The following is a 26,875-nucleotide window of genomic DNA, read 5'->3' on the forward strand; positions in this document are numbered from 1 at the left end:
GAAGGAAAGACAAGGATGCTCAGCATCCCAGGTGCAGGATGGGGATGCCGAGCTTCCCAGGGAAGAAAAGACAAGGATGCTGAGCTTCCCAGGGCAGGATGGGGATGCTGAGCTTCCCAGGGCAGGACAAGGATGCTGAGCATCCCAGGGGCAGGATGGGGCTGTTGATCTTTCCAGGGAAGGACAAGGGGATGCCGTCCCCATCCTCCTGCCCTGTGGCTGGGCAGCTGGGGGCACAGTGATGCTGAGGATGGTCCCTGCTCTGCAGCGGAGGACTAAAACCAAACACATTAAAAAGTAGAAAATGACACACCTGGCCCGAGATAAAGGCCTCCTTTGCCAGGGACAGATTTTTCCCCACCTCCCGATAACTGGCAATTTTCCACCTGGAGCATTTGCCTGGAACGGAGGTTTTGGTGCAGGAGGCTCCTGGAGCGGTGTCTGAAGATGCCGAGGGGTGGCTGGCAGGGCCACCAGTGAGGCAGGCGGTCTGCGGCAGAAAGGGACTTTTTACAAGGGCAGGTAGGGACAGGACAAGGGGTGATGGCTTTAAACTGAAAGAGGTGAGGTTTATGTCAGATATAGGGAAGAAATTCTTGCCCATGAGGGTGGTGAGGCCCTGGAACCTGTTGCCCAGAGAGGTGGTGGATGCCCTCAGGGTGCTCAGAGCCTTGGGGCTGCCATGTCCCTAGGGATCCCCCCATGGAGGTGACACGCGGCACGTCTTGGATGTCCCAAAGCGGGCACATGGCCCAGCGATGGTGCTGAGGTGCCGGTTTGGCACCAGCTCAGTAGCAAGGTGGTTTCTGCCATGGCTGCTGGCATGTCAGGGTGTTTGCATGGGACAGGGGTCCAGCCAAGTGGATCCGTCACCTTCATCATCTTCATCTTCTTCTACATCTCTGTCTCTATCTTCATTTTCACCATCTTCATCATCATCTTCTTCATCTCCACCCTCATTTCATCTTCTTCCTCATCTTCATCATCTCTACCTCATTTTTAAAGCGGATTTCAGGTCTGGCTGATACAGACACCCATGTTGATACAGGGTAATTGCATTTCCGCAACACATAGGACTTAGTACAGCACGACGGTTTGATTAAAACCCTCTCGTTTACCCAAAATTAAGCAAGTGCATGTTATGCAGATGAGAAGCTGGCTGTTTGTGGGGAGTCAGCAGAGCAGCGCAGCAGGACCCAGGGGACCGGCCGCAGCCACCGGCTTAGCATTTCCTGAGTGGTGGCATCTCCAGGTGACACCGGTGGCCTGTGCCGCCAAGGGGGAGGGGAGGAGAAGAGGTGGGTGCACCTAGGACCGGGGCTGTTGGTGACTGTCACAGGCCAGGAGACAGCTGGGAAAGCAGAGTCTCTGCGATCACCGCAAAGACTGAGCTGTCTGGACACACACGAGCTCTGACAAGCCTTCATTAACCCATAATTGCAATCAAACGTAATTGCAGGTGGCTGGGGGTTGCTGAGCAATTCCTACCCAGGAAAAATCTTCCTCTGTGTTCCTGCCTGCCGGATTTGGGGGGTTTAACCAGAGGATGCTCAGCAGCTGGACCTGGGGCCAGGGACCCACCTGGGCTTGGAGAGCTCCCCAGGGAGATGCAGCCCCAGAGCAAAGTGGGTGACAGTGGGACCTTGAGGACGTGCTGTGGTGACGCTCCTGTCCCCGTGTCTCCTGTGCTGTGCCAGGGGGAGCAACCGGGGTGGACAACCCTGCCCAGGAGGTCCCAGCCACTACCGGTGACCCCAGGGCTGAATGGGAGCTCAGGGGCCAGTTCCCTTCCCCAAATCCCATCCTTGGTCCCAGCGGAGATTCCCTGTCCGGGAGCACGAGCGATGCTCCTCAGTGCTAACGAGTTGCGGGGGAGCACTGGCCCCTTGGCCTCACACTGGGGGGTCCGTGGTGGCATCAGGTTTGCAGCGAGGAAACGGGAACGTGCCGGGGGTTGAGGTCTCGGAACGTGCAGCTGGGAGGGGACATGGGAGAGTAACAGCGATGCGCAGGGACAAGGGATGAGGAGCTGGGGGGACGGAGGGGACCAGCTCTCTGCAGACAGAGCTCGCGGTCATTAATAGTCCCATTGGCACAGGGACAGGGACACGGAGAGGGACAGGGGATGCAATTAGTACAGCAGATTTCTAGCAGGAAGGTGTTCCCTTGCTGTTGAATGGCCATCGCTCATGCCAGGGGTTTTGTCCAGCACTCTGCAAGCAGCTTCATCCCCGGGTACCACCAGTGGCTGAGCCACCTCCGTGCTGGTCCCCGACAACATCGCTGCGAGGGGACAAGTGTCACCGGCCATGGGTGGGTGTTCTCTGGCCAGTGAGGGTGGTGGCACCAGTGGGATCCTGAGCAAAAGCACCAGGATGCCCGAGATGGGGGCAGAGGGGCAGGAGTGGGATGTGCAGCACCCCCAGGATGGCTGGGCTGCGGGGGACATTGCAGGGGGACAGCAGGGCCATGAGGGACCTGGAGCCACGGGACGTTTCCAGCAGGAGACGAGGTTGGGCTGGGAAGCTCTGATGGGAGAAGTGGCCCTGGCAGGGGAAGGGGGAGAGGACCAGCCTGGTGTCCAGCCCCGCTGGGTCTTTGGTTGGCCGGGGAATTGCTGCACCACAGGCTCATCCCAGGGGTCCTGGCACTGCTGGGGGCCGGGGGGTCCCCACGTAACAGCAGCAGAGCCGCCTTTGCCTGCGTGGTTCCTACCAGAGCCGGGGACGTGCCCACAGCCTCATCCCGCATGGCAGGGGACGCATCTCAGACCAGCGTCATTTCAGCGGGGCCTGGTGCGATAGGACAAGGGCTGGTGGTTCGAAACTAAAGGAGGGAGATTGAAACTAGATATAAAGAAGACTTGTTGGCCCTGAGGGTGGTGGGAGCCTGGCCCAGGCTGCCCAGAGAGGTGGTGGCTGAACCATCCCTGGAGACATCCCAGGCCAGGCTGGACGGGGCTCTGAGCAACCTGAGCTGGTGCAGATGTCCCTGCTCATGGCAGGGGGCACTGGGGGAGCTGGGAAGGGCCCTTCAACCTGAACCGTTCTGTGATTCTATGACCACCGTGCTCACCCAGGAGGCTGGAAACCCTGGGGGCTCCTCATGGAGCTCACACCCCATGCCCACCCCACACGGCCACACCATCCCCAGCCAGGTCCCGTCTGTCCCCCGCTGTCACAGTGATGCTCCAGCCCTGCACTGCCGGGACTCCCCCGGGGGCTCATCCCCAGGGGCAGCGACCGGCCCCTTCCCGCATCCCCGTGCCCCCGCACGCCCCCGGCTCTGCTCCGGCACCCGCGGTGCCTCCCCGGCTCGGTGCCTTTCTGCCGCGCCGCCCCCACCCCAATTACTTGCAAACTGCATCACTCCGCTTTGTATAAAAATGTCAGTGCTTGACACGAAATATTTATGGGCTCTGAGTTGAAATACAGCCCGGGCGCTGCCCCGGCACACCAAGGACACAGTGGCAGCCCTATGGCACAGAGCGGGACCATGATATTGGTGCTGCGGCAGTGTTGGGCTGCCCAGGCAGCAGTGACAAGGGCAGGTCCCTCTCCGGGGACCCCAGTTTCCACCCAGGCTGAGCGCTGGTGTGACCAGGTCCCAAGTCTCACCCGACCGCGGTGGCACCAGCGAGGTGGCACAGGGACCCGGCAGCGACGGCTGCGACCTCACATCCCACGGCGGGACCAATGCCAGGGGCCGTGTCGGGTCGATTCGGCTCCCCTCGGCACGGAGAAGAGCTTTCCCTTCCTCTCCATAGCTCCTTTTGACGTGTCCGAGGCTGCTTTGCCTCTTGCTGGGCTCTCTATGCAGCAGGTAACCTTGTTCCTCACCAAGCACCAGGGATGGCTGGAAAAAAAACCCTTTCTTTTCTCCTCCAGAAAGCACACGTGAAAGTTGAAAGCCCAGATGAGTCAGCCAACCAAGAAAACCTACTTTATCTAAGAGTTTCCACCTACCTTTTAACTTTTCTTTTGATGAAAAAGATGATTATTAAAACATTCTGGCTAGAAGAGGCAATTTCAGGGCTTGAAGACGCCTTCTTGGGAGCTGGAGTAACGCTGGGTCTCTTTGCCTCCCTGGGCACGGTGGGATGCGGCACGGCGAGGAGGGGACCCCGAAATGCCACAAATCGGGGGAACAGAGCAGTTTTGCCAGGCTTTTGGGCAGAGGAAATAATTTCCTGCCCTGCATGTGCAAGCTCTCGCCCCGGTGCTTGTGAGTCATGGTGCAAAACAGTCAAAAGGAAAAGGAGGAGAAAACAAATGAAGAAATAAATTATCATAAAACGGGCTGGAGGAAGAAAATGAAAGCCAGTGGAGGGCTGTAGAGCGAACCGGGGGGAGGATCCCCCCAAACCAGCCTCGGGGCAGGGGACTTGGCAAGGGCAGTGGGGTCGGGGTGCCACCCCGGGAGTGGGACCGTGGCGACACCCCGCCAAGGGGCCCAACGCTGCGCTGCCGCCGGGCTTCGCGTGTTGGAAACAAACCTGCGTTAAACCAACATCATTAACATCAGGGCTGTGCCCTGGCCAGGCAGAAGATGCCAACAGGGCGGCACAGCCAGCGGGGTGGCCCCAAACTCCAGGCAGGAGCAGCCCCTGCCCTGCAGATTCCCGATGAGTTTGGTGCGCCCGCTTCCCCGGGGTGGGGGACACCGGGGCCAGCAGTCACTGCCGCCGTTTGCCCCGCAGCCGCCAGGCCCGGGCAGCGGTGTTGGTGCCATCCGGCATCGCTCGCCCGGCACACCCCAGCTCCTGTCACCTCTGCTGGAGGTTCCCCACAGCACCGATGTGGCCCTGGGGTACCCAGGGACCGGTGCCTCTCCCCGGGGCCAGGAGATGCTCCCAAAGAGCAGCTCGGGCATCCCGGTAGGATGCACCCCACATCCGAGGGGTTCGGCAACTGGTGCAACAGGATCCGGCTGCCCCGCGGGACGTGGGACCATGGTGAGAGCTCTGCAGCTGTGCCAGCCCGGCGAGGGGAGCTGGTGTCGCTCCGTTCCATTCCCCGGCGCAGGGAATGCGGAGAGATGCAATTACCCGCTTCCCTACGTGACCACTCAAAAAGAGGATAATCGTTTTCTGCCACCCACAAATGACACGACTCAGCACCGGGCTGGCAGCTGCCGCGCTGGCAGAGGCGAGTGCCGAGCCGAGTGCCGGCTGCGCTGGGGTGCGAGGAGCCCACCCTGCCCCACGCCGAGCCCCACGCGCCCCGGCACCGCGGTGAGGGGCACGGCACGGGGCTGCCACCCAACGCTGCTGGGGACAGAGCCGCCACGGGGAACGGCCACGGACGGTGTCTCCAACCGGGTAAGCACCGTTGGCATCTCCAAATCATCTCCCGAGCGCTTGGCCACGCATGACCCACCAGCCGGGTTGTCGCTTGCCAGAGCTGCCGGTTTGGCACCGTGTCTGCGGCAGCGCGGCCGAGCGGGGGGACCCAGGTCCCCGATCCCTCTGCTCCAGCTGGGGGGTTTTGGGGCCGCCTGAAGATGTGAGGGCTGGACCCACCGCCCCGGTTGGGACAACAGCTGCACCATCCCGGCATCCCTGGTGGGACGACATCCCAGAGCCCCTGCCAGGACACAGTGACAATGGGTGACCTTGGGTGGCCGAGGCCACGGGGCTGATGGGCTCCTGGTCACCTCAGGGACGTGGATGCCGCTGGTAGGGTGGGGGTGTCTGGGGGGGTGGGAGGGTGGCCCTGGGGAGGGGGCGCAGGGCGGGTATGAGCCACCAGGCTGGTGGCCTGTGGTCACAGCCAACCCATGGGGCGGCAGGGACCCGCTGTGCACCCCAAAACTGGCCCAACGCCCCCGTGCAGGAGCGGCTGAGCAGGGGTGAGGGTGGGGGTCTCTGTTCTCCTCCCCTTTTTCCCCAAAACCACTGCCTGGGAGGTGGCAGGAGCTGCTGGACCCTCCGGCAGCCCTGCGGTTCTGCCTCAGCACAGCGGGTGCAACAAGGGGGGTGACCCTGCACCCCCCGAAGCGTGGCTGGTGGTGCAGGGACCTGGTGGGGACGGCAGCAGAGGCGGAGCTGCTGATGGGGAAGGGGAGGGGCAGCACGGGGAGCGCACACCCGCTGATGTACTGGGGGACCCCCCTCCCCTAAAGCCCCACGGGGCTGCGCTGGGGGGCCCCCGACCTCTCCATGAGGCCATGTTGGGAGACCCAGGACCCCCCGTGAGGCCGTGCTGGGGGAACCCCCGCCCCATGGGGCTGCACTGTGGGACCCCCGGCCCCGGTCCATTCGTGGGACTGTGCCGAGGGACCCCCGGCCTCACAATGGGGCTGCGCTGTGGGACCCCTGCCGCATGGGGTACGGCCGTGCCCCCTCCCCGCCCTTGGTCGCCGGGTCCCGGTTTCCCTTTCCCCGCCGCGGTCGGTGGGTCCCGGTTCCCCCGGTTCCCCCGGTTCCCCTTTCCCCGCCGCGGTCGGTAGGTCCCGGTTCCCCCGGTTCCCCCGGTTCCCCTTTCCCCGCCGCGGTCGGTAGGTCCCGGTTCCCCCGGTTCCCCCGGTTCCCCTTTCCCCGCCGCGGTCGGTGGGTCCCGGTTCCCCCCGGTTCCCCCGGTTCCCCTTTCCCCGCCGCGGTCGGTGGGTCCCGGTTCCCCCGGTTCCCCTTTCCCCGCCGCGGTCGGTGGGTCCCGGTTCCCCCGGTTCCCCTTTCCCCGCCGCGGTCGGTAGGTCCCGGTTCCCCCGGTTCCCCCGGTTCCCCTTTCCCCGCCGCGGTCGGTAGGTCCCGGTTCCCCCGGTTCCCCCGGTTCCCCTTTCCCCGCCGCGGTCGGTGGGTCCCGGTTCCCCCCGGTTCCCCCGGTTCCCCTTTCCCCGCCGCGGTCGGTGGGTCCCGGTTCCCCCGGTTCCCCTTTCCCCGCCGCGGTCGGTGGGTCCCGGTTCCCCCGGTTCCCCCGGTTCCCCTTTCCCCGCCGCGGTCGGTGGGTGCCGGTTCCCCCGGTTCCCCCGGTTCCCCCGGTTCCCCTCTCCCGCCGCCGGGGCGCTGCGCGCACGCGGGGTGGGCGGTGCCGCGCAGGGGGCGTGTCCCGTCCTGGCCCCGCCCCGCGGCGGGAAGCCACGTGGGAGCCCGGGCGGCCCCTTTGCCGACGTGTCCCTGGCGCCGCGCGCCCCGGAAGTCCCGCCCTACAGCGCGGGCGGTGCGCGGGGCGGGGCCGCCCGTGACGTCACCCTCACCGCGGCCTCTCCGGCCGGTGCGGCAGCGCCGCGCGTCGCCATTGGCCGGGCCGCCAGGGGGCGGGGCGGAGCGCGCGGCGGGACGGGCCTCCCGTTGGCCGTTGGCCGCGCGGCGGGGCGGGGCGCCGGGGAGGCCACGCCCCCCCGCGCCGCGGCACCGCCCCCGCCGTCGCTCCGCCCCGCGGCTCCTTCCGCGCTCGGCCCGGGCCCGGCCGCTCCGTCCGCGCTCGCCCCGTCCGCCGCCCCCACCCCGCCATGGCCTCCGCGGCCGCTCCCGGGCAGGGCGGCTCCGCGCCGCCGCTCACCGTCCAGCGCGGCATCGTCAAGATGGTGAGAGCTCTGCCCGCCCGCCGCGACCGCCGCTCCCCGCGGGCCGACCGCCGCCTCGTGTGCCCGCCGGGGCTGCAGCCGCCGCCGGTGCCCGGCACCCCGCAGTCCCCTCCGGTGTCAGGAAGCCCTCACCCCCCGCAGCCCCCTCCGGTAGCCGGGGTCCCGCAGCTCCCTCCGGTAGCCGGGGTCCCGCAGCTCCCTCCAGTACCTCTTTCCGCTCCCGGCTTCCCGTGCCGGTAACCGGGACCCCCACGCCCCCTGCAGCCCCGTCCGGTGCCCGGGACCCCCCTCCGCTCCCCGGAACCTCGTGCTCTGTCCCCGCCACCCCGGCCCCCCCCCGCTTTCCGGCGCACCCGTGCGCGGGGCCCATGTGCTGCCCGCCGCCGCTTTTCCCCCCCTGCTCGGTAGCCCAGGGACCCCCCGCTGCACCCCGGGACCCCCAGGCGGGGGTGCTGGAGGGGGCTGTGCCCGGGGCTCTGCACCCCGTCCCGGGGCCAAGGCTGGCTTGGGGGGCCCGACGGTCCCGCCACCCCGGCGTTCCCCCCATGTACCGGGGGTGGCCGGGGGGCCAGCGGTCCCGCTGTGCCCCCAGCCCAGAGGAAGCTCTGGGATTCCTGTGACCAGGGACATTCCCTGGGGACGCAGGACATCCCCCGGGTTCCCCACCTGCTCCTCTTCCCCGACCCCCGGTGTCCCCACGGGAAGGACCCGGGGTCCCCGAGCCCCCCATGTCAGGTCCCCACGTGTGCCAGGAGACGTGGGGGTGAAGGTCGGGGTCCAGCGCGCTGGGACGGGGCCGTGGCACCGTGTCTGGGTCCCCGTGCACCCTCCTGGTGCCCCGGTGAGCGTTTGGTGGCAGGTGCTGCTCCCCGGTCCCCTGCAACTGCAGTCACCGGTTGTGTCACTCGTGTTGGTGGCATCTTGTCCCGCTCTCCGTGTGTCTGCATTGAGCTGGGCTCCTGTGCCGGCGCCGTCCCAGCTCCTGTCATCGTCCCCGTGGCCCAGCACCGGCGTTGTCACCTCTTTGCCCAAACACAGGGAGTTTTGTCCCCAAATACAGTTTTTTCTCAAGGTTACAGGTGACCCCTCAGGCGGTGAATACTCCCACTGCCATCAGAATGAGACCCTCGCTCGGGGTGTCACTTCACCCCAGAGCCTGCTGCAGCCGTGGGGACAGGGCTGGGGACGCTGGAGCTTTGGGGATGCTGGAGGTTTGGGGACACTGATTTGGGCATGCTGGAGGTTTGGGGGCAGTGGAGCTTTGGGGACACTGGAGGTTTGGGGACACTGCCTTCCCCCTGCTTTAGCTCATTGGTGGCATGGGGACCCCTTCCCGTCTCACCTCCTGCCACCTCATGCCCAAGCAGCAGATTTTGGGACGCTGGGGACAAACCTCGCCAGCCGCTCGTGCCAGCTCCGTCCGAGGGGACGCGGCTCCACTGTGTGGCTTCGGGCAGGACGGTTGGGGCTGCTGGCCGCGAGGCAGCCGCGCGCGGCACTCACCGGCTGCCAGGGCCACATGGCACCCCGGTGTCCCCTTCCAGGGCCAAAATCCCTGCGCAGGGGCACCCTGGAGAGGTGGGGGTCCCCGGCTCCCTGTGGTCACTGTGCCTGGCTTCCCACCCCCTTCCTTCCCGTTCCTGCCGCTGCTGTTGTCCCTTTGTGTCCCAGAGCTGCAGCTCTGGCGCTGGCCGTGCTGGCAGGACCCCGGTGCCGTCCCCTCCGGCGCTCAGGGGACGTCTCTGCCGCAGGAGCCGGGTCCGTGTGCCCCGTGTCCCTGTGCCGTGCCCTGGCCTTGGCACATCCATCGCGCTCTGGGCTCAGTCTGCACTAAGTACAGCTTTTACAGCCGGGTTTAAGCCCAGCTGTCCCTGACTGGAGCACTAGGCAGCACTTTGTCACCTGGGGGCTGCTTTGGGGGGTGAACCCTGGGTTCTGGGGCCATCTCCCGCTCCTGTTGCTGCCCGAGCTCGGCCAGAAGCTGCTGCCATGAAAGTGCCTGTGGTTCCCTGACTGGGAGCAGTGACACGTGCTGCGGCCACTCTGGGAGCAGGGACAGGGGACGCAGGGGCCACGTGCCCACCCCGAAGCGCTTTGTGCACCCGTGGAGTGCAGAGCAGCTCTGCAAATGAACCCGTCCCCTTCCTGGGATCCAGGGTTCGTACCGATAACTGGAATAAATCCGTTACAGCACCTGACTTGGTTCCCCACGCCCTATAAATTAAAGATTAAGGTTAATTACAGCGATGGAACCTCTAAGTCCTTAAGTAGGGAGCACTGAGCCTTTGCTGTGGGATCGCTCTGTGCGTGGCTCAGGCTTAATTTAAGCTTGATTCCCAGTGGCTCACACAGCGTGCCGGTCTCTGCCGCGCTGCAACCAGAGCCTCGGTGTCGGTGTCTCGGGGCTCATTTTGGCACAGCTCGGTGCGAGCCAGCGTCCCTGGCGCTGGGCCGGGCTGGCTCCCGTGACAGGGGACGATTCCTCTGGCTTTGGGATGCGCTGGGAACACCCTGGGGATTTTGGGTGGGCGCCCAGCCAGGGCACGTGCTGGAATCCAAGCCGGAGGTTTTTCCGCGAGCGCTTTGGCGGCACCGATCCCGTGCGTGGGGGGCCAGCGCCGATTAGACCGGGAACAGGGCGATCCCCGGCGTGCTCGTTGGGCCTGGCCCAGAGCCCGGCTTGGCGGCTGGAGCTGGAGCTGGTCCCACCGGCGCCGTGGCTGGCGCGTGGGTGACCTGGGGTCTCGCAGGGGACAGGAACCTGAAATCCTGGGGGTTTTGCAGGGTGGGATGATGCTGGTTGCTGTAATTGAGTTGGGTGTGAGGTGGAGAGGTCCAGTTGTTGGTTTTGGGGAGTCTCCCAGCAGTCCTCTCCACAGGGGTTGATTTATCTGAGCTCGGTGCTGTCACTTGCCGTGTGTCCACGCCGAAGGAGGGGACGAGGTATTTGGTGGGTGCCGCTGTGACGATGCTGGTGCAGAGCTCAGCTCCGTCCCGCATCTCCGAGGAGGAGACCTGGGCAACTCCTGACTCTGCCAGCCCGGGAGAAGTTGTGCCAAGTTTCCCGTGCCTGGGGAAGGATCCAGCCCTGGAAGTCTGTCTGTCCGTCCGCTCAGCATCGCCTCTTGCCTCCTGGCTGCTCCCCAGGGCTGGGGGACCCCCTGTGACACCTCTTTCTCCCCGCAGGTGCTGTCGGGCTGTGCCATCATTGTCCGTGGGCAGCCCCGTGGTGGGCCCCCCCCCGAGCGCCAGATCAACCTCAGCAACATCCGCGCCGGGAACCTCGCCCGCCGCGCTGCCGCGGGGCAGCCGGACGCCAAGGACACCCCGGACGAGGTGGGTGCCCCCCATGAGCGGTGCCGCGCAGCCCCCCTGCCCTGGGGGTCGCGGGGGGAGCTGGACGGGGGGTGTGCAGGCTGCTGGCCCAGCCCTGCAGCCACTGCAGTGTCAGCTTGGCTGCTGCAAGAGGCATCGCCCGTTCCCAACCTGCTGCTGCTGTCCCGTGGGGCGCAGGCGGCTCCTTCCCCGCCAGCGCTGCCCGGCTTGGGGACACACAGGGTGCTGCAGGAGCAGGAGGAAAAACAGTCCCTTCAATCGTCCTCTGAGAGATCCAGCCCCCCAGGGGTATTTTGAGACAAATTTCATAGAATCACAGAATCATGTTGGTTGGAAAAGACCCTCAAGATCATCGAGTCCAACCATAACCCAGCCCTGGCACTGCCCCATGTCCTGAGAACCTCATGTCCGTCTGTCCAACCCCTCCAGGGATGGTGACTCCAGCACTGCCCTGGGCAGCCTGTTCCAATGCCCCACAGCCCTTGGGGGAATAAATTGGTCCCCAGATCCAACCTCAGCCTCCCCTGGCGCAACTTGAGGCCGTTTCCTCTGCTCCTGGCGCTTGTTCCTGGGGAGCAGAGCCCGACCCCCCCTGGCTCCAAGCTCCTTTCAGGCAGGTCAGAGATCAGAAGGTCTCCCCTCAGCTCCTGTTCTCCAGCTGAACCCCCAGCTCCCTCAGCCGCTCCCATCACACTTGTGCTCCAGCCCCTTCCCCAGCTCCGTTCCCTTCTCTCAACTCGCTCCAGCACCTCAAGGCCTTTCTTGGTGTGAGGGGCCCCAAGCTGCCCCCAGGATTGGAGGTTTGGCCTCCCCAGTGCCCAGCACAGGCCGGTCACTGCCCTGGGCCTGCTGGCCACACCAGTGCTGGTACCAGCCAGGATGCTGGTGGCCTCTTGGCCGCCTGGGCACACGCTGGCTCATGTTCAGCCACTGGCACCAACACCCCCAGGGCCTTTTCTCCATCCTCACCCTACGGTCGCACACATGCCCGGGGCAGTGTGGCATCCCCTGCCCGCGAGGAGCAGGCAGCCTGGGCAGGCTGTGCAGCACCTGGGGAGGCTGCTGGTCCCTCCAGGCTCCCTCTGCCCAGCTCTGCCTGCGCCGGGGGGCAGCGGGGGGGTTGTTTTGGCAGGCCGGTTGCCGGCAGGGCTGCCTGCACCGGCAGCGGGTGCAGCGATTTGTGTCGGAGGGAGCCCAGCCCCGGCCACCCATCCTCCCAGCCCCGGGGGTGGTGCTGAGCGCTGGCGGCTAATTGCTCTCCTTGGGGAGTTTGTCTATTCTAAACGCTGCTTCAGCCTTTAAATGTCACTCTTTTAGAAAAAATTACGCCTGTCAGGTTTGCTAATTGTTTATGAGCACGTCGTGTTCTCTCCTCCGGACCGCGTTCCCCACCCACCCGCTGCGGCGGAGCGGGGCTGAGCTCGCCGGGGCCCCGGCGGTTCTTGCCGCGGTGCGGGGAGGTGCCGGGGGGTGCTGGAACCCCATTTCCCAGCCGGGCACAGTCACCACAGCCGGTCCCGCTCTGCTCCTTTGCCATGGGCACCCCCACAGCTGTGGGCAGGAGCCGGGGGAGCCCTTGTATGTTCTGGGGAGCCGGGGCTGCTCCGGCCCCCACCTCACCGCAGCTCCAGCCCTGCTACCCTGGAGCCTTCCCCGGGCTGGCTGGGGCTCGCTGTGCTCAAAACCGGCTGGAAATCCAAGCGTGAGCCCTTTGCGGGGGCAGAGGGAGAGGGGGGGGTGTTTGTCCTGCAGAGTGACAGGCTGGGTTCCTCTGCCAGCTCCTGGGCTGCAAACAGACTGCTGGGCTAGGGCAGCGCACAGGGAGGGTGTGATTCCCAAACTGGGGGGCTCTGGGCATCCCCGGCTGCGTTTGACTCATTGGCTCATCTCGGCTTCTCTCCCTCCAGCCCTGGGGGTTCCCGGCTCGCGAGTTCCTGCGGAAGAAGCTGATCGGGAAGGAGGTTTGCTTTACCGTGGAGTACAAGACCCCGCAGGGCCGGGAGTACGGGATGGTGTATTTGGGGAAAGGTGAGTGCAAAGGCGGCCGTCGGGCTCCTCAGTGCGTGGTGGGGAGCGTGCGGCGCTCACAGCCGGAGCTGCTGCCTGCGAGGGTGGGCTGGGGTGAGGTGTCAGCAGCACAAGGGTGCGTTTTGGTGAAGCACCAGTTTTTGGAGGGGAGCGATGTCGCAGTGATGCCGGGGCACGGCTGCGCTCTCCGGAGCTGCAGCCACTGCGCCGCACGCAGCACATGGATACGAGTTACGCCATTAAGTAAATTCTCCCCGGTTTTCCTCGCTGTCCCTTTTGTTGTTATAAATCGCTCGCCTGTCTCTGGCTGGTTGAAATCTCCGAAGGACCTGGCTCACCCACGGCCCCTGTGGATGTGGCGGAGCGCCGGGAGCGAAGCCGCCCGGCCCAAACGCTGCGTGCTGCCCGCAGGCAGCGCTGTCCCTGGCGCAGAGCAGCGTGGCCTGTACAGCGCTGGCACAGGTGGCTTTGGCTGCGGTGAAGTCCCCTCTTGTGGCAAGCACGACACCAGATTGCACTCTGCCAGGTGCTGCGTCCCCTCTGCCAACAGCCCTGGCTTGTTTCGGTTCCAGCTGTGCTGGCCGATGAGTTTTTGGGCTCTCACTCCTCATGGTTAGTCCTCAGCATCACCTGGTCTGTTGAAAGTAACAGAGAGACAAAGTGGGTTATAGAGTTATAGAATCACAGAATAGTTTGGGTTGGAAGGGACCTTCAAGGGTCACTTAGTGCCGCATCCTGCTGCTGGTCTGCACCGCTGTGCTGGGCTGCACCGCTGTGCTGGGCTTAGCTCTGGGATCAACCTCCTGCGCCCTCGGCTTTCGAGAAGGGGGACGGGACCCACGGGATGTGGGCTGGCTCCTGGGAGGTGGCTGCTGCTCACCAGGACACAGCTTGTCCTCCGGTGTCACCTGGCTTAGGGTCACCGGGACAGATAGAATCACAGAATCATTTGGGTTGGAAAAGCCCCTCAGGATCATCGAGTCCAACCATAACCAACTCTGGCACTAACTCACGTCCCTCAGAACCTCGTCTAAATGCCTTTTAAACCCCTCCAGGGATGGTGACTCCAGCACTGCCCTGGGCAGCCTGTTCCAATGCCCGACAGCCCTTTCCGGGGAGAATTTTTTCTTCACGGGTGCACCGGCACGGGGCAGGGGGTGTGCTGAGCGAACCGTCACCTCCGTGCTGACCGGAGAGCCGGTGCAGAGCGGGGACAGCCCCGGGACGGGGACGGCTGGGCTAGGACCAGACTGTAGGTCTGGCTCAGGCAGAGCAGCCGCTCTCCCGTGGGGGCTCAGGGGAGCTCGCGGCTGGGGCAGGGGGGAAGGAGCAGGTGTGTGCAAGGGGCTGTCGAGTTTCGGGTGCGTGTCCCCTGGGGTAGCTCTGGGACAGATCTGGGGGCTGGGTGCCCTCGGCCGCGTATCCCTGCAGACTCTGCTGCTGGCAGCTGGGCTGTGTGGGGCCAGGCTGGGCGGCGAGCGGGTGCTGTGGGGCAGTTCTGGGTTCCAGACGCTCCCTGGCTTTGCTGGGACACTTGGAGCCTTTCCTGCGGTGGCAGCGGGAGGTTGGTTTGGGCAGCAAAAGCTGGGACTTGCTCAGCACTGCAGACGGGGTTTGTCCTAGAATCTTGGAATCACAGATGGTTTGTGTTGAAGGCCCTTCCCAGCTCCCCCAGTGCCCCCCCTGCCATGAGCAGGGACATCTGCACCCAGATCAGAGCCCCGTCCAGCCTGGCCTGGGATGTCTCCAGGGATGGTTCATCCACCACCTCTCTGGCCAACCTGGGCCAGGCTCTCACCACCCTCAGGGCAACAATTTCTTCCTCATGTCCGGCCTGAATCTCCCTCCTTTAGTTTCAAACCATCACCCCTTGTCCTATCACTCTCTGCCCTTGTAAAAGTCCCTCTCCAGCTTTCTTGTAGGACCCTTCAGGTGCTGGAGGCTGCTCTAAGGTCTCCCTGGAGCTTCTCTTCTCCAGCTGAGCACCCAGCTCTCCCAGCCCGTCCTCCCAGCAGAGCTGTTCCAGCCTCGGGTCATTGCTGGGGCTGCTCTGGCCCCTGAGGTCGAGAGGCACAAATGAACAGCGGCCCGGGGTGCAGGAGGCTCCTCAGGATCTGTGGCAGGAGCTGCTGATGCCAATAGCTCTGCCGGAGCCCCTTCCCACCACCAGCCCCTTGTCACTGGTATGAGGTGACCCAGGGCCGGCTGCATGCCAGCACAGCCCAGCCAGCATCTCCCTGGGGTCCCCATCCACCGTGGGAACACGAGACCCCCACAGCCCCCAGGCTGTGAGAAAGGGGAACGGGGCCCTATGTGCTACCAGGATGAGCCTGTACCCCAAGACCACGAATAACTGGATATCAAAGTTACGCTCACGCTCATTCCTGAGCTCCCAGTTTGCTCATGGGCTGGGAAACTGGGGAGCCCTTTGGGATGGGGATCCCCTCCTGCAGAGGGGGAATCGGAATTTTGAAGAAGTTCCCCCCCGGCAGGAGCCTGGCAGGTCCCCGCGGTGCAGCTGGCAACAAATAAACCTTGAAAAGGGGTTTTTTTGTTCAGTGTCACTGCGATCGGTGAAGCGCTCCCTCCCCGTCACCTGCAGCCCCGTCTGCCGTGTTAAGGACTCTCCTGCCGTGCCTCCTGCGTAGGTGTCGTCCTCATTGTTCAACCCCCAACCTGTCACGCCGCGGAGGTGAGAAATGAAGCAGAAAATGCTTCCTGATGAAGTTTGTCAAGGTTTAAATACGATTAATATGGAAACGCTGTGACAGCTTCCCTGGCAGCGATGCGGCAGCTGCCTGCGGCTCCGGGCTCTGGGGGCTGGGGGCTTTGAGGGGTGGATGTTTTGGAACGGTGGGTGCTTTGGAGCAGTGGGTGCTTGCCATAGGTTGCTGGTGCCAGCTGAGCCAGAGCGGAGGTTTTGGGAAAGGGTGGGGGTCCCTGGCAGTGCCCGACAGCCCCTCTCCAGCCACCCCCCGCTGCTGCTCGGGGCCCTGCAACCCTGCGCCCTCCCTTCTGCGGGGGCAGAATCCTGGGGATTCTACCCAAAGCCTGCTGGTTTTCTGCTCCCTCTGGCCCAGGATCCTCCCTGGATTTGTCCTTTGGCTCCTGGTAGCCGTGGAACACCCGTGTTTTTTGTGGAGGTGCCTGTCGCAGGTCGTGCTGACGGCGCAGCCTTTGCTGGAAATCCAGAGCGCTGCTTTGGTGATGGGGGGGCATTGCGCCTCCCCCGGGCGCTGAGGATGTCCCCTTCCCATGGAGGGGGCCCTGGGTGACAGCCAGCCTGGCAGCCCAGCAGCACATCAGGGCAACGTGCCACTTGCTGAGCCCTGGGCTTGGGGACACGGTGTCCCCCGGAGAGCCCTGGGTTTGGGGACACGGTGTCCCCGGGAGAGCCCTGGGTTTGGAGACACGGTGTCCCCGGGAGAGCCCTGGGTTTGGGGACACGGTGTCCCCGGGAGAGCCCTGGGTTTGGAGACACGGTGTCCCCGGGAGAGCCCTGGGCTTGGGGACACAGTGTCCCCGGGAGAGCCCTGGGCTTGGGGACACGGTGTCCCCAGGAGAGCCCTGGGCTGTGTCGCTCCCCGCATCATGAAGGCCACGTGCTGCTGGGACACCGGGCTGGTGACAGGAGCCTTTCGCTCCTGGGTTGCTCCATCTGGATTTGCCTTGGGAATCCTTTCCCAGACCCAGGTCTGTGTGTCCCCAGGTGTCCCACGCACCGATGGCTCCTCTCGCTGACTCCTCTCCTCCTCTCTCCACAGACACGAGTGGGGAGAACATCGCCGAGTCGCTGGTGGCCGAAGGGCTGGCGTCCCGCCGGGAAGGGATCCGAGCCAACAAGTACGTATGCGGCTGCGTTCCTGCGTGGCCACGCCGATTCTCTGCGGTTATTTACCTGGCGTGGAGCTGGTTGGGTTCCTTGGCTTGGCCCGGGCACCAGGCTCTCTCCTCGGCTCCAGGTTTCGCAGGCATCACTGTCCCAGCATGGTGACACCGTGTCTTTCAGGTTGGGGTTGTGGATGGGGACCTGGGTGTCTCCTTGCCCTGGATGCTGAAGCACCAGAGCTGTGATCATGGGCTGCAGAGCAGAAAACCTTCTGAAGCTCTTGGTTGCTGGACAATAACACCGGGTGTGGGGTTGAGGTGCTTTAATTCACGCTGGAGAGGTGATGTTGGGGTGTTCCTGCCCCTCGTCCTACATCTGGGTGGTGCGATGCTTGTGCCGATGCTGTTGGAGCCGATGCTTTGCCACAGCCCTGTCAGGAAGAGGAGCCCGGCCCTGGCGTGCCGGCACAGCCGGTACCCACTGTCCCATTCCAGGGGTGCGAGTTGTTTCTGTGCCACCACTATAAATACCAGCGGGACGTAATTTCCATCCCGGCGCCTGCTGGGCTGGACGCTTGCCCACGTCGCTTCCTAACACTGCTCCTGGCACACTTGGACGCTTTCCACCCAGCGTTTTGGGTACTGCAGCCTGTGCACAGGTACGGTGAGTGTTGCCAGGAGCTTGGGTGGGTTATTTTATGCCCGAACTGGCCAGTGCCGAAGCCTCAAGTGCCGGTGGGTCCTGCGTGCTGCCTGCCTGGGGACACTGTCCCTGTCCTGAGCCCTTGGGGAACGTGCTCCCTGCCCGGCGCTGTGGGCTCTGGGTGCTGTTGGTGGGGTTCAGTGCTCTGCTGTGGTGCGGTTGGGGACACCCGGGGGAGGTGTGACAGCCCCGGTGCCGGTGCTGGAGGCGCTGCAGGAGCCGCCAGGCTGTGGTGCTGCCGGGAGAGGGGAGCAGCACCGGCAGGGGAGCCTGGCCAGGGCTGGTGGTGTTTGTGCGGTGAAGGGGGTTCAGCTGGAGTCGGCTCCCACCAGCCAGTCCTGGTTCTGCAACTCCTGCATGGAGCGGGAGGGAAGGAGGAAAGTCTCCCCTGCATGGTCTGCTGCGGTTTGTGCGCTGACTTGTCCTGCTGCCCGCTGGAAGTGTCACAGAATCACAGAATCGTTTTGGTTGGGAAAGCCCCTCCAGATCATGGAGTCCAACCGTTCCCCAGCCCTGGCACTGCCCCATGTCCTGAGAACCTCATGTCCGTCTGTCCAACCCCTCCAGGGATGGTGACTCCAGCACTGCCCTGGGCAGCCTGTTCCAATGCCCCACAGCCCTTGGGGGAAGAAATTGGTCCCCAGATCCAACCTCAACCTCCCCTGGTGCAACTTGAGGCCATTTCCTCTGCTCCTGGCGCTTGTTCCTGGGGAGCAGAGCCCGACCCCCCTGGCTCCAAGCTCCTTTCAGGCAGGTCAGAGATCAGAAGGTCTCCCCTCAGCTCCTGTTCTCCAGCTGAACCCCCAGCTCCCTCAGCCGCTCCCATCACACTTGTGCTCCAGCCCCTTCCCCAGCTCCGTTCCCTTCTCTCAACTCGCTCCAGCACCTCAAGGCCTTTCTTGGCGTGAGGGGCCCCAAACTGCCCCCAGGATTGGAGGTTTGGCCTCCCCAGCGCCCAGCACAGGCCGGTCACTGCCCTGGGCCTGCTGGCCACACCAGTGCTGGCACCAGCCAGGATGCTGGTGGCCTCTTGGCCACCTGGGCACACGCTGGCTCATGTTCAGCCGCTGGCACCAACACCCCCAGGGCCTTTTCCACCGGGCACTTTCCAGCTGCTCTTCCCCAGCCTGCAGCGCTCACGGGGTTGTTGTGGTCCAAGTGCAGGACCCAGCATTCGGCCTTGCTGACCCTCAGACAACTGGCCTCAGCCCATCGATCCAGCCGGTCCAGATCCCTCTGTGGAGCCTCCTGCCCTCCAGCAGATCAACACTGCCACCCAACTTCGTGTCACCTGCAAACTTAAAATCACAGGGCGGTGAAGGGATGACGGAATCACAGAATCACAGAACAGTTTGGGGTGAAGGGCCCTCCCCAGCTCCCCCAGTGCCCCCCCTGCCATGAGCAGGGACATCTGCACCAGCTCAGGTTGCTCAGAGCCCCGTCCAGCCTGGCCTGGGATGTCTCCAGGGATGGTTCAGCCACCACCTCTCTGGGAACCTGGGCCAGGCTCTCACCACCCTCAGGGCAACAATTTCTTCCTCCAACAATCCTTCCTGGTTATCCCCTCCTTTAGTTTAAAGCCATCACCCCTTGTCCTGTCACAACAGGCCCTGCCCAAAAGTCTGTCCCCATCTTTCTTATGGGCCCCTTTTAAGTCCGGAAACGCTGCAATGAGGTCTCTCCGGAGCTTCTCTTCTCCAGGCTGAACAACCCCACGTTGACTGAGGGTGTGCTCAATCCCCTCACCCAGATCATCGATAAAGATATTATCTTCACGTCATGTCTCCCGGGCTGTGATGGCCAGGCAGGACTTCGCTTCCTCTCCACTTGTCGCTGCTTTGAGGCCATCTGTCCCCCGCAGAGTCCCCTCCCCTGGCGATCCCACATGCGGACGATTCTGCGGTGGCTCTTCCCCACACCTGCTGTCGCGTGTCCCCTGGGGGGACCTGCGCACCCCCATGGGGACCTTCTGGTGGCTTCGTGCTCCTGTGAGCGCACCCGTGGGCAGCACACCCGGTCACCCCGACCCCCGCGGTGACAACGTGGCAGCAGGAGCGGGACGTGCAGCCCCCAGGCCGGGCGATGCCGCGGCCACCGGCTCTGTCACCGGCGCGGTGAGCGCAGGATGGACCTCCTGCCGTTACAGATCACCCGGAGCGCAGTGCTGCGCCACATTTGCTCTCCTAATTAAGAGGGTGTGTTAATTAACGGGCGTGCGAGGTGACTCTTAGCTGCTCGAGTCAGGTGTTTCTGCCGGGAATTCAGGAGTCGTCAGGTTGCGGCTTTTCCCTGAGCGGAAGGATGTTAAACCACAAATGTCACCAGATCTGTTGAAATGGTTGTGACAGCGCGTGGCAGGGCTGGATGTCGGTGTTCGGGGGGCTGGTGCTCTCTGCCTGTGGCACAGGAGCCACATACCTGGCTCTCCTGTCTTCTCCCCGGGGCTGCCTTTCCATCACAGCGCGCAAAACCATCCTCTGGAATGGGGGTGGGTATCCGGACATCGATGGTGCCGGAGAAACTTAATTGGATTTACAGTGCGTCGCTGTCAGCAGCACAAAAGCATCACTCAGCAGCTCACCCAGGCGGTGCCTTTTCGAGACGTGAGCGGTTAAATCACTACAGCGTCCAGAAAAGCGCCCGGGAGGTGGATGTTCCTGGCGATAAGACCCGCAGGAGCCGGCGGCGTCCTGCCCGCTCTCACCGCTGCCTCCTGCCCTTGCAGCCCCGAGCAGAGCCGGCTGGCCGAGCTGGAGGAGCAAGCCAAGAGTGCCAAGAAGGGGATGTGGAGCGAGGGCACGGGCTCCCACACCATCCGGGACCTCAAGTACACCATCGAAAACCCCCGGCACTTCGTGGACTCCATGCACCAGAAGCCGGTCAATGGTAAGCTGGCACCAACACGGGTGCTGGGGTCACCTCATCCTCAGCTGCTGGGGGGCCGTTCCCGGCACAGAGCCGCTCTGGCTCCCACCAAACCCCCCTGCAGCGGGACCAACCTCTGCTTTTGCTCCACAGCCATCATAGAGCACGTGCGGGACGGCAGCGTGGTGAGAGCCCTCCTGCTCCCTGATTACTACCTGGTCACCGTCATGCTCTCGGGGATCAAGGTGAGGTTCGGCCGCCAGCTCAGCAGCTGTCTTTGCAGCAGGTTCCCCCTTGAATTTCCACCATCGTTCATTGTGTGTCCTCCTCGGTGCCATTCAGCACTGGGGCAAGTGTGCAGAGCTTATGACAGAATCACAGATGGTTTGTGTTGAAGGACCTTCCCAGCTCCCCCAGTGCCCCCCTGCCATGAGCAGGGACATCTGCACCAGCTCAGGTTGCTCAGAGCCCCGTCCAGCCTGGCCTGGGATGTCTCCAGGGATGGTTCAGCCACCACCTCTCTGGCCAACCTGGGCCAGGCTCTCACCACCCTCAGGGGCAACAATTTCTTCCTCATGTCTGGCCTGAATCTCCCTCCTTTAGTTTAAAACCATCACCCCTTGTCCTATCACTCTCTGCCCTTGTAAAAGTCCCTCTCCAGCTTTCTTGTAGGACCCTTTAGGTGCTGGAGGCTGCTCTAAGGTCTCCCCGGAGCTTCTGTTCTCCAGCTGAGCACCCAACTCTCCCAGCCTGTCCTCCCAGCAGAGCTGTTCCAGCCTCGGGTCATTGCTGGGGCTCCTCTGGCCCCTCTCCAGCAGGTCCATGTGTGTCCCGTGCTGAGGACCCAGAGCTGGCCCAGCACTGCAGGGGGGTCTCACAGAGCGGGGCAGAGGGGCAGGATCCCCCCAAACCTGCTGCCCACGCTGCTGGTGACACAGCCCCGGATACGATTGGCTTCTGGGCTGCAAGCACACATTGACGGATCATGTCCCATCTTTCACCCCTCAGCACCCCAGGTCCTTGTCTGCAGAGCTGCTCTCCATCTCTCCATCCCCAGCCTGGGTTGATACCGGGGGTTGCCCTGACCCATGTGCAGGACCTTGCACTTGGCCTTGCTGAACGTCCTGAGGTTCGCATGGTCGCACTTCTCCAGCCTGTCCAGGTCCCTCTGGATGGATCCCCTCCCTTGGGAGTGTCATCTGCACCACTCAGCTTGGTGTCACCTGCAACCTTGCTGAGGGTGCACTCGATCCCGCTGTCTGTGTCATCGATGAAGATGTCAAACAGTACTGGTCCCAGTATGGACCCCTGAGGGACACCACTTGTCACTGGTGTCCATCCAGACATTGAGCCATTGACCACGACTCTCTGAGTGAGACCATCCAGCCAATTCCTCATCCACCGAACGGTTCACCCATCAAATCCATACCTCTCCGATTTACAGAGAAGGATTTTGTGGGGGACTGTGCCGAAGGCTTTACAGAAGCCCAGACAGATGCCATCTGTCACTCTTCCTTTGTCCCCTGGCACCCAGACCTGCCCGCTGCCTCCTGTTCTCCAGCTGAACCCCCAGCTCCCTCAGCCGCTCCCATCACACTTGTGCTCCAGCCCCTCACCAGCTCCGTTCCCTTCTCTCAACTCGCTCCAGCACCTCAAGGCCTTTCTTGGGGTGAGGGGCCCCAAACTGCCCCCAGGATTCGCGGTTTGGCCTCCCCAGTGCCCAGCACAGGGGACGGTCACTGTCCTGGTCCCGCTGGCCACACCAGTGCTGATGCTCATATTCCACGTGGCCCCAGTTGGACGCACCCAGGGCAGGATTGCACTGGGAGCTGGTCTCCATTCCCAGTTTGCTCCCGGCCATGTTTACTGGGGCAGGTAGCGGGCTGTGTCAGCGCAATATAACACGAAAGCCTCGGTGTGCCCTGACTGTCCCTTCCTCTGCCGCAGTGCCCCACGTTCAAGCGGGAGGCGGATGCCACCGAAGTCCCCGAGCCGTTTGCAGCCGAAGCCAAGTTCTTCACGGAGTCGCGGCTGCTGCAGAGGGACGTGCAGATCGTCCTGGAGAGCTGCCACAACCAGAACATCCTGGGCACCATCCTGCACCCGGCAAGTGGGGCGCGGGCTGGGAGGGGGTCCCAGCGGGCTGTCACACTCTGGGTCATCCCTTGCTGGAGATGCTCAAGGTGGCTGCAAGGTCCAGGTGCCTCTGGTGGGGTCTGAGGGCAACTGGGAGTCGTGGGCTCTTTACTGGTGGATGTGGGAGCCCACAGTCCATCTGGGCAGCCCCGTGGGTATCGCTGGGGTGGCGTCTGGTAGCCCTGGGGACACCAGGTGCTGTAGCCGGGCCTTGCAGGGGTTTTGGGGACCTGTGACATCCGAGGGGCTGGGCAGGGCAGATGAGGTCCCCCCTTGCAGCAGGGGGTGCAGGGCTCAGTGTCAATGCTGCGTCCTGAGCGTGTCCCTTCCCAGCAGAATGGGAACATCACCGAGCTCCTGCTGAAGGAGGGCTTCGCCCGCTGCGTGGACTGGTCCATCGCCGTCTACACCCGCGGCGCCGACAAGCTGCGCGCGGCCGAAAGGTGGGTCGGACACTGGGAGCCGCGGGGCTGGGGTGGGCACGGGGTGCTGGGGTGACTCCAGCCCCCCCATCCCCGTTTGGGCACTCCCGGTGCTCTCTGCATGGGAGGAGGATGCGATCTGTCCTTGAAAGGCTGTGCCAGCCCCACCGCCTCTGCCAGCAATTTGCTGGATGATTTATCACGTGTCACATCCGTCCCTGCGGGGACACCGGCCCGGGCATCACGCCTGTGTGTCCCTCCTTGCCAGGTTCGCCAAAGAGCGCAAGTTGAGGATCTGGAGGGACTACGTGGCCCCCACGGCAAACCTGGATCAGAAGGACAAGCAGTTTGTAGCCAAGGTGAGTGGCAGGCAGGGCAGGGGACAGGCAGGGCAGGGGACAGGCAGGGCAGGGGACAGGCAGGCTCTGTCTGTGCGGGGACAGAGGGCAGGGGGCCTGGCTGCCCCTGCTGGTCCATACATGTGCTTGGAGAAACCCTGGAGGGTTTTGACATACCCATCCTGGGCTGTGTCACCAGCAGTGTGGGCAGCAGGTTTGGGGGGATCCTGCCCCTCTGCCCCGCTCTGTGAGACCCCCCTGCAGTGCTGGGCCAGCTCTGGGTCCTCAGCACGGGACACACATGGACCTGCTGGAGAGGGGCCAGAGGAGCCCCAGCGGTGCCTGTGTCCCTGTCACACGGGGACCGTGTCTCCCCCTGTGCTGGCACGGGTCAGGGAGCGGGGCCGAGGCACAAGGGAGGATGCAGCAGCCCCGTGTAACAGCACATGCAACGCTGCAGGCTGGGGAAGAGCAGCTGGGAAGTGCCCGGTGGAAAAGGCCCTGGGGGTGTCGGTGCCAGCGGCTGAACATGAGCCAGCGTGTGCCCAGGCGGCCAAGAGGCCACCAGCATCCTGGCTGGTGCCAGCACTGGTGTGGCCAGCAGGCCCAGGGCAGTGACCGGCCTGTGCTGGGCACTGGGGAGGCCAAACCTCCAATCCTGGGGGCAGTTTGGGGCCCTCACGCCAAGAAAGGCCTTGAGGTGCTGGAGCGAGTTGGGAGAAGGGAACGGAGCTGGGGAAGGGGCTGGAGCACAAGTGTGATGGGAGCGGCTGAGGGAGCTGGGGGTTCAGCTGGAGAACAGGAGCTGAGGGGAGACCTTCTGATCTCTGACCTGCCTGAAAGGAGCTTGGAGCCAGGGGGGGTCGGGCTCTGCTCCCCAGGAACAAGCGCCAGGAGCAGAGGAAACGGCCTCAAGTTGCGCCAGGGGAGGTTGAGGTTGGATCTGGGCAGCAATTTCTTCCCCCAAGGGCTGTGGGGCATTGGAACAGGCTGCCCAGGGCAGTGCTGGAGTCACCATCCCCGGAGGGGTTGGACAGACGGAGATGAGGTTCTCAGGACACGGGGCAGTGCCAGGGTGGGTTATGGTTGGACTCCATGATCTGGAGGGGCTTTCCCAACCAACATGATTCTGTGATTCTATGTGAGGACATGCCCTGGGGCGCCATCCCTGCGGAGGAGCATCCCACTGGGGCAGGGCTGGCCGTGGTGATGTGCAGTGGGGTGCAGTGGGGCGGGGGGACCGGGCACAGCTCAGGGGGACACATCCCGCTAGATGGTGCTGCCGGCTCGCCTGGCGCAGCAGCCGAGGGCTTGGGCTCTGCTGCTGTTCCCGGGAAATGTGCAGCAGCCGGATTTCTTGGAAAGTCAGACTAACCCCTGCGCTCCCCCGCGCGCGGGTCAGATCCTGCCCTGGTTTATCCGTCCTGCTGCTTCAGCCCTGCTGTGGAGGAAGGGGCTGCTCCTTCCCTCCTGCCCCTCTCCTGCCCCTTCCCTGCCCCTTCCCCGCTCGCCTTGGGCCACCAGCTGCAGCAGTGGCCTCAGGGCTTGGGGACAATCAGGTGGTGGGTCCCTGCGGTCTGGGCGGCAGCTTCTGTCCTGTGGGATGAGGCTGGGGAGGCGCTGGCTGGTGCTTTAATTCTGAGGTTTCGCTCCCGCCCTCTTGTGCAACCAGCTCCTTGTCAGCTCAGGCTTGACTGATGGTAGCAGCGGTCCCTGAAAACGTCCCACCAGTGTCCCCAAAAACATCCCGCCAGCTTCCTCGCGTGGTGAAGCATTTGCTTTTCCTCTTGGTGTGGCCGGCATACCAAACCCGGGGGGTCTCCGAGGAGGGGCGAAGGACCACGTGTGCTCCCTACCCAAGACGCTGCAATGAGAAGTACCCCCCGGCGAACGTCCCTGCGGGGATGGTGACGGCCGTGCCACGGCGCTGGCGTGCGGGAACCGCTGGCAGGAGCTGCCGGCGCGGGGGCCGTGAGGCTGCGCTCAGCCATTGCCGGGGGGGCGGCGGGATGCTCTGCCATCGCCCCGGCGCTCAGCGCTTTGGCCAAGAGCCGCTGTGCCGGCTGGGACGCTGCGACCGGCAGGTCGCTCCTCCCGAGCCCCCGGCCAGGAGCAAAGAGACCCACTTTTGTAGACACTTTTTCACTACACTTTATTCATGATAACCAAGGAGCATTCACAAAAAATCACCTCCCCCCCAGCTTAATCCCTGCATCAGTATTGTGCCGTTAGCACAAAGTCCCCATTAGTCTCCTTTCTTTTAATTCCAACTTGGATATCGACAACTGTAGCAGTTTCACCTGTGCTGAAGTTCGTATTAATGAATATGCTCGCTTCTAAATATTCTCTTTAAATTGCTAAAAGCAATTTAAATATCCTGCGAAACAGAGGCTCTAAAATTTAATACTAGTGGGCATCTGAGCGTTGAATGTAAATTTGTGTGGGACGTTATTAAAAAACAGACAAAAGCCACTATTTGCTGTTGAGATCAGGCATCACCCTTCTATAATAGCAACTGTATATCAGCATTGTTAACGGCTGGACTCGATGATCTTAACAGTCTTTTCCAACCAAAACGATTTTATGGTTCCATGGGTTTGGGGCTCAGCGGCATCTCCGGCGCGGTTTGGCTGCCCCGGCTCTGCCGTGAGACCCCCCAGATGCGGGGAGCACCGTGCTGTGTCCCGCTCACAGAATTCCTCCGCTTTCGGTTAAAACCTGCTCTTCCCGCAGGGCCATGCCGATCAGCATGTAGGGAGCCGGCAGCCGAAACCCCCCGGGTGCCGCCGGTTTTGCCGCGTCAACTTTGGTTCTTTTTCCCCGTCCCGGGAATTGGAAGTGACAGGGAAAATCAGGACAGATGCCCACGCGCCTCCGAGTGCCGGTGCTGAACCCAGAGCCGGGGACGTGCCTGGTCCCCCCCCAGGGACCCGGTGAGCCCCGTGTGTCCCCCAGCACCCTGCGCGGGGTCCCGGCACCCGCGGGCAGCGACGGCTCCGGCGCTGCAGCCGCCTCCGCGCTCGGCACGACGCCGAGGTGCCGGTTTGCGGTGGCAGAGCTGACGTAGGAGCTGCCGGGGGGAGGAGGAGGAGGAGGAACATCCCAACCTGTCTTTGCACCGTCGAGCGACCGCGGCAAATCGGCTCCAGCTGATTTAGGATCCGGTCGGCGCGGCAGTCAGCTGCTGGGGCTTGGAGGGGCTGGGGGAGAAATTAAGGCTTGGCCTCGATTGCGGGTTTGATGCCTGTGAGCGGCGAGAAGAAAAGCGGCAGAGTGGAAACGCAAAGAGGCTGGAGGCTCTTTCCTGAATTCCCTGCATGAGCTCGTCTTTGAGCACCGGGAATTTGGGCCGGCGCTGCTCGGAGCTGCGCACGCGGCGCTGAAAGCCGTCCCCTGCCAAAAGCTGTTTGTAACGTGGTTTGGTACATGGGCTCGGGGGGATGTCGGGGGGCAGAGCAGCGCCGGGGTGCGCTGGATCCCTGGGCAGCCCCCGGCCGCAGCCAGGCTCGCTGCCGGGGCCGAGCGTCGCTCGGCAGGAGGAGGCGGCTGGGGATGAGCTGTGCCGCTCTCTTTTTTATTTTTTTAATATATATATTTTTTTTTTTTTTTTTTTGGTCTCCCCTTTGCAAAACGCATGGAGCTTCCATCGTAGCCAAACCACCTCAGAACTCAGTCGGATCTGCCAGAACCAGCTC

At 63.6% G+C, this 26,875-nt stretch overlaps 1 protein-coding gene across 1 annotated transcript in view; it reads left to right on the forward strand.

Moving 5' to 3' along the window:
• The first annotated feature begins 7,412 nt into the window (after positions 1–7,412).
• The window catches only part of SND1 (staphylococcal nuclease and tudor domain containing 1), a 123,166-nt gene continuing 103,703 nt past the window's right edge, over positions 7,413–26,875 (forward strand). The window contains exons 1-9 of the mRNA XM_065626793.1: positions 7,413–7,524; positions 10,711–10,860; positions 12,768–12,888; positions 16,653–16,731; positions 20,145–20,305; positions 20,438–20,529; positions 22,232–22,390; positions 22,757–22,863; positions 23,111–23,201. Of these exons, the coding sequence (XP_065482865.1) occupies positions 7,450–7,524; positions 10,711–10,860; positions 12,768–12,888; positions 16,653–16,731; positions 20,145–20,305; positions 20,438–20,529; positions 22,232–22,390; positions 22,757–22,863; positions 23,111–23,201 (1,035 nt within the window). The 5' untranslated portion in view covers positions 7,413–7,449. The remainder of the gene's footprint in view (positions 7,525–10,710; positions 10,861–12,767; positions 12,889–16,652; positions 16,732–20,144; positions 20,306–20,437; positions 20,530–22,231; positions 22,391–22,756; positions 22,864–23,110; positions 23,202–26,875) is intronic.

The sequence above is a fragment of the Caloenas nicobarica genome, chromosome 1, assembly GCF_036013445.1.
Source record: "Caloenas nicobarica isolate bCalNic1 chromosome 1, bCalNic1.hap1, whole genome shotgun sequence".
NCBI classification, from domain to species: Eukaryota; Metazoa; Chordata; class Aves; order Columbiformes; family Columbidae; genus Caloenas; species Caloenas nicobarica.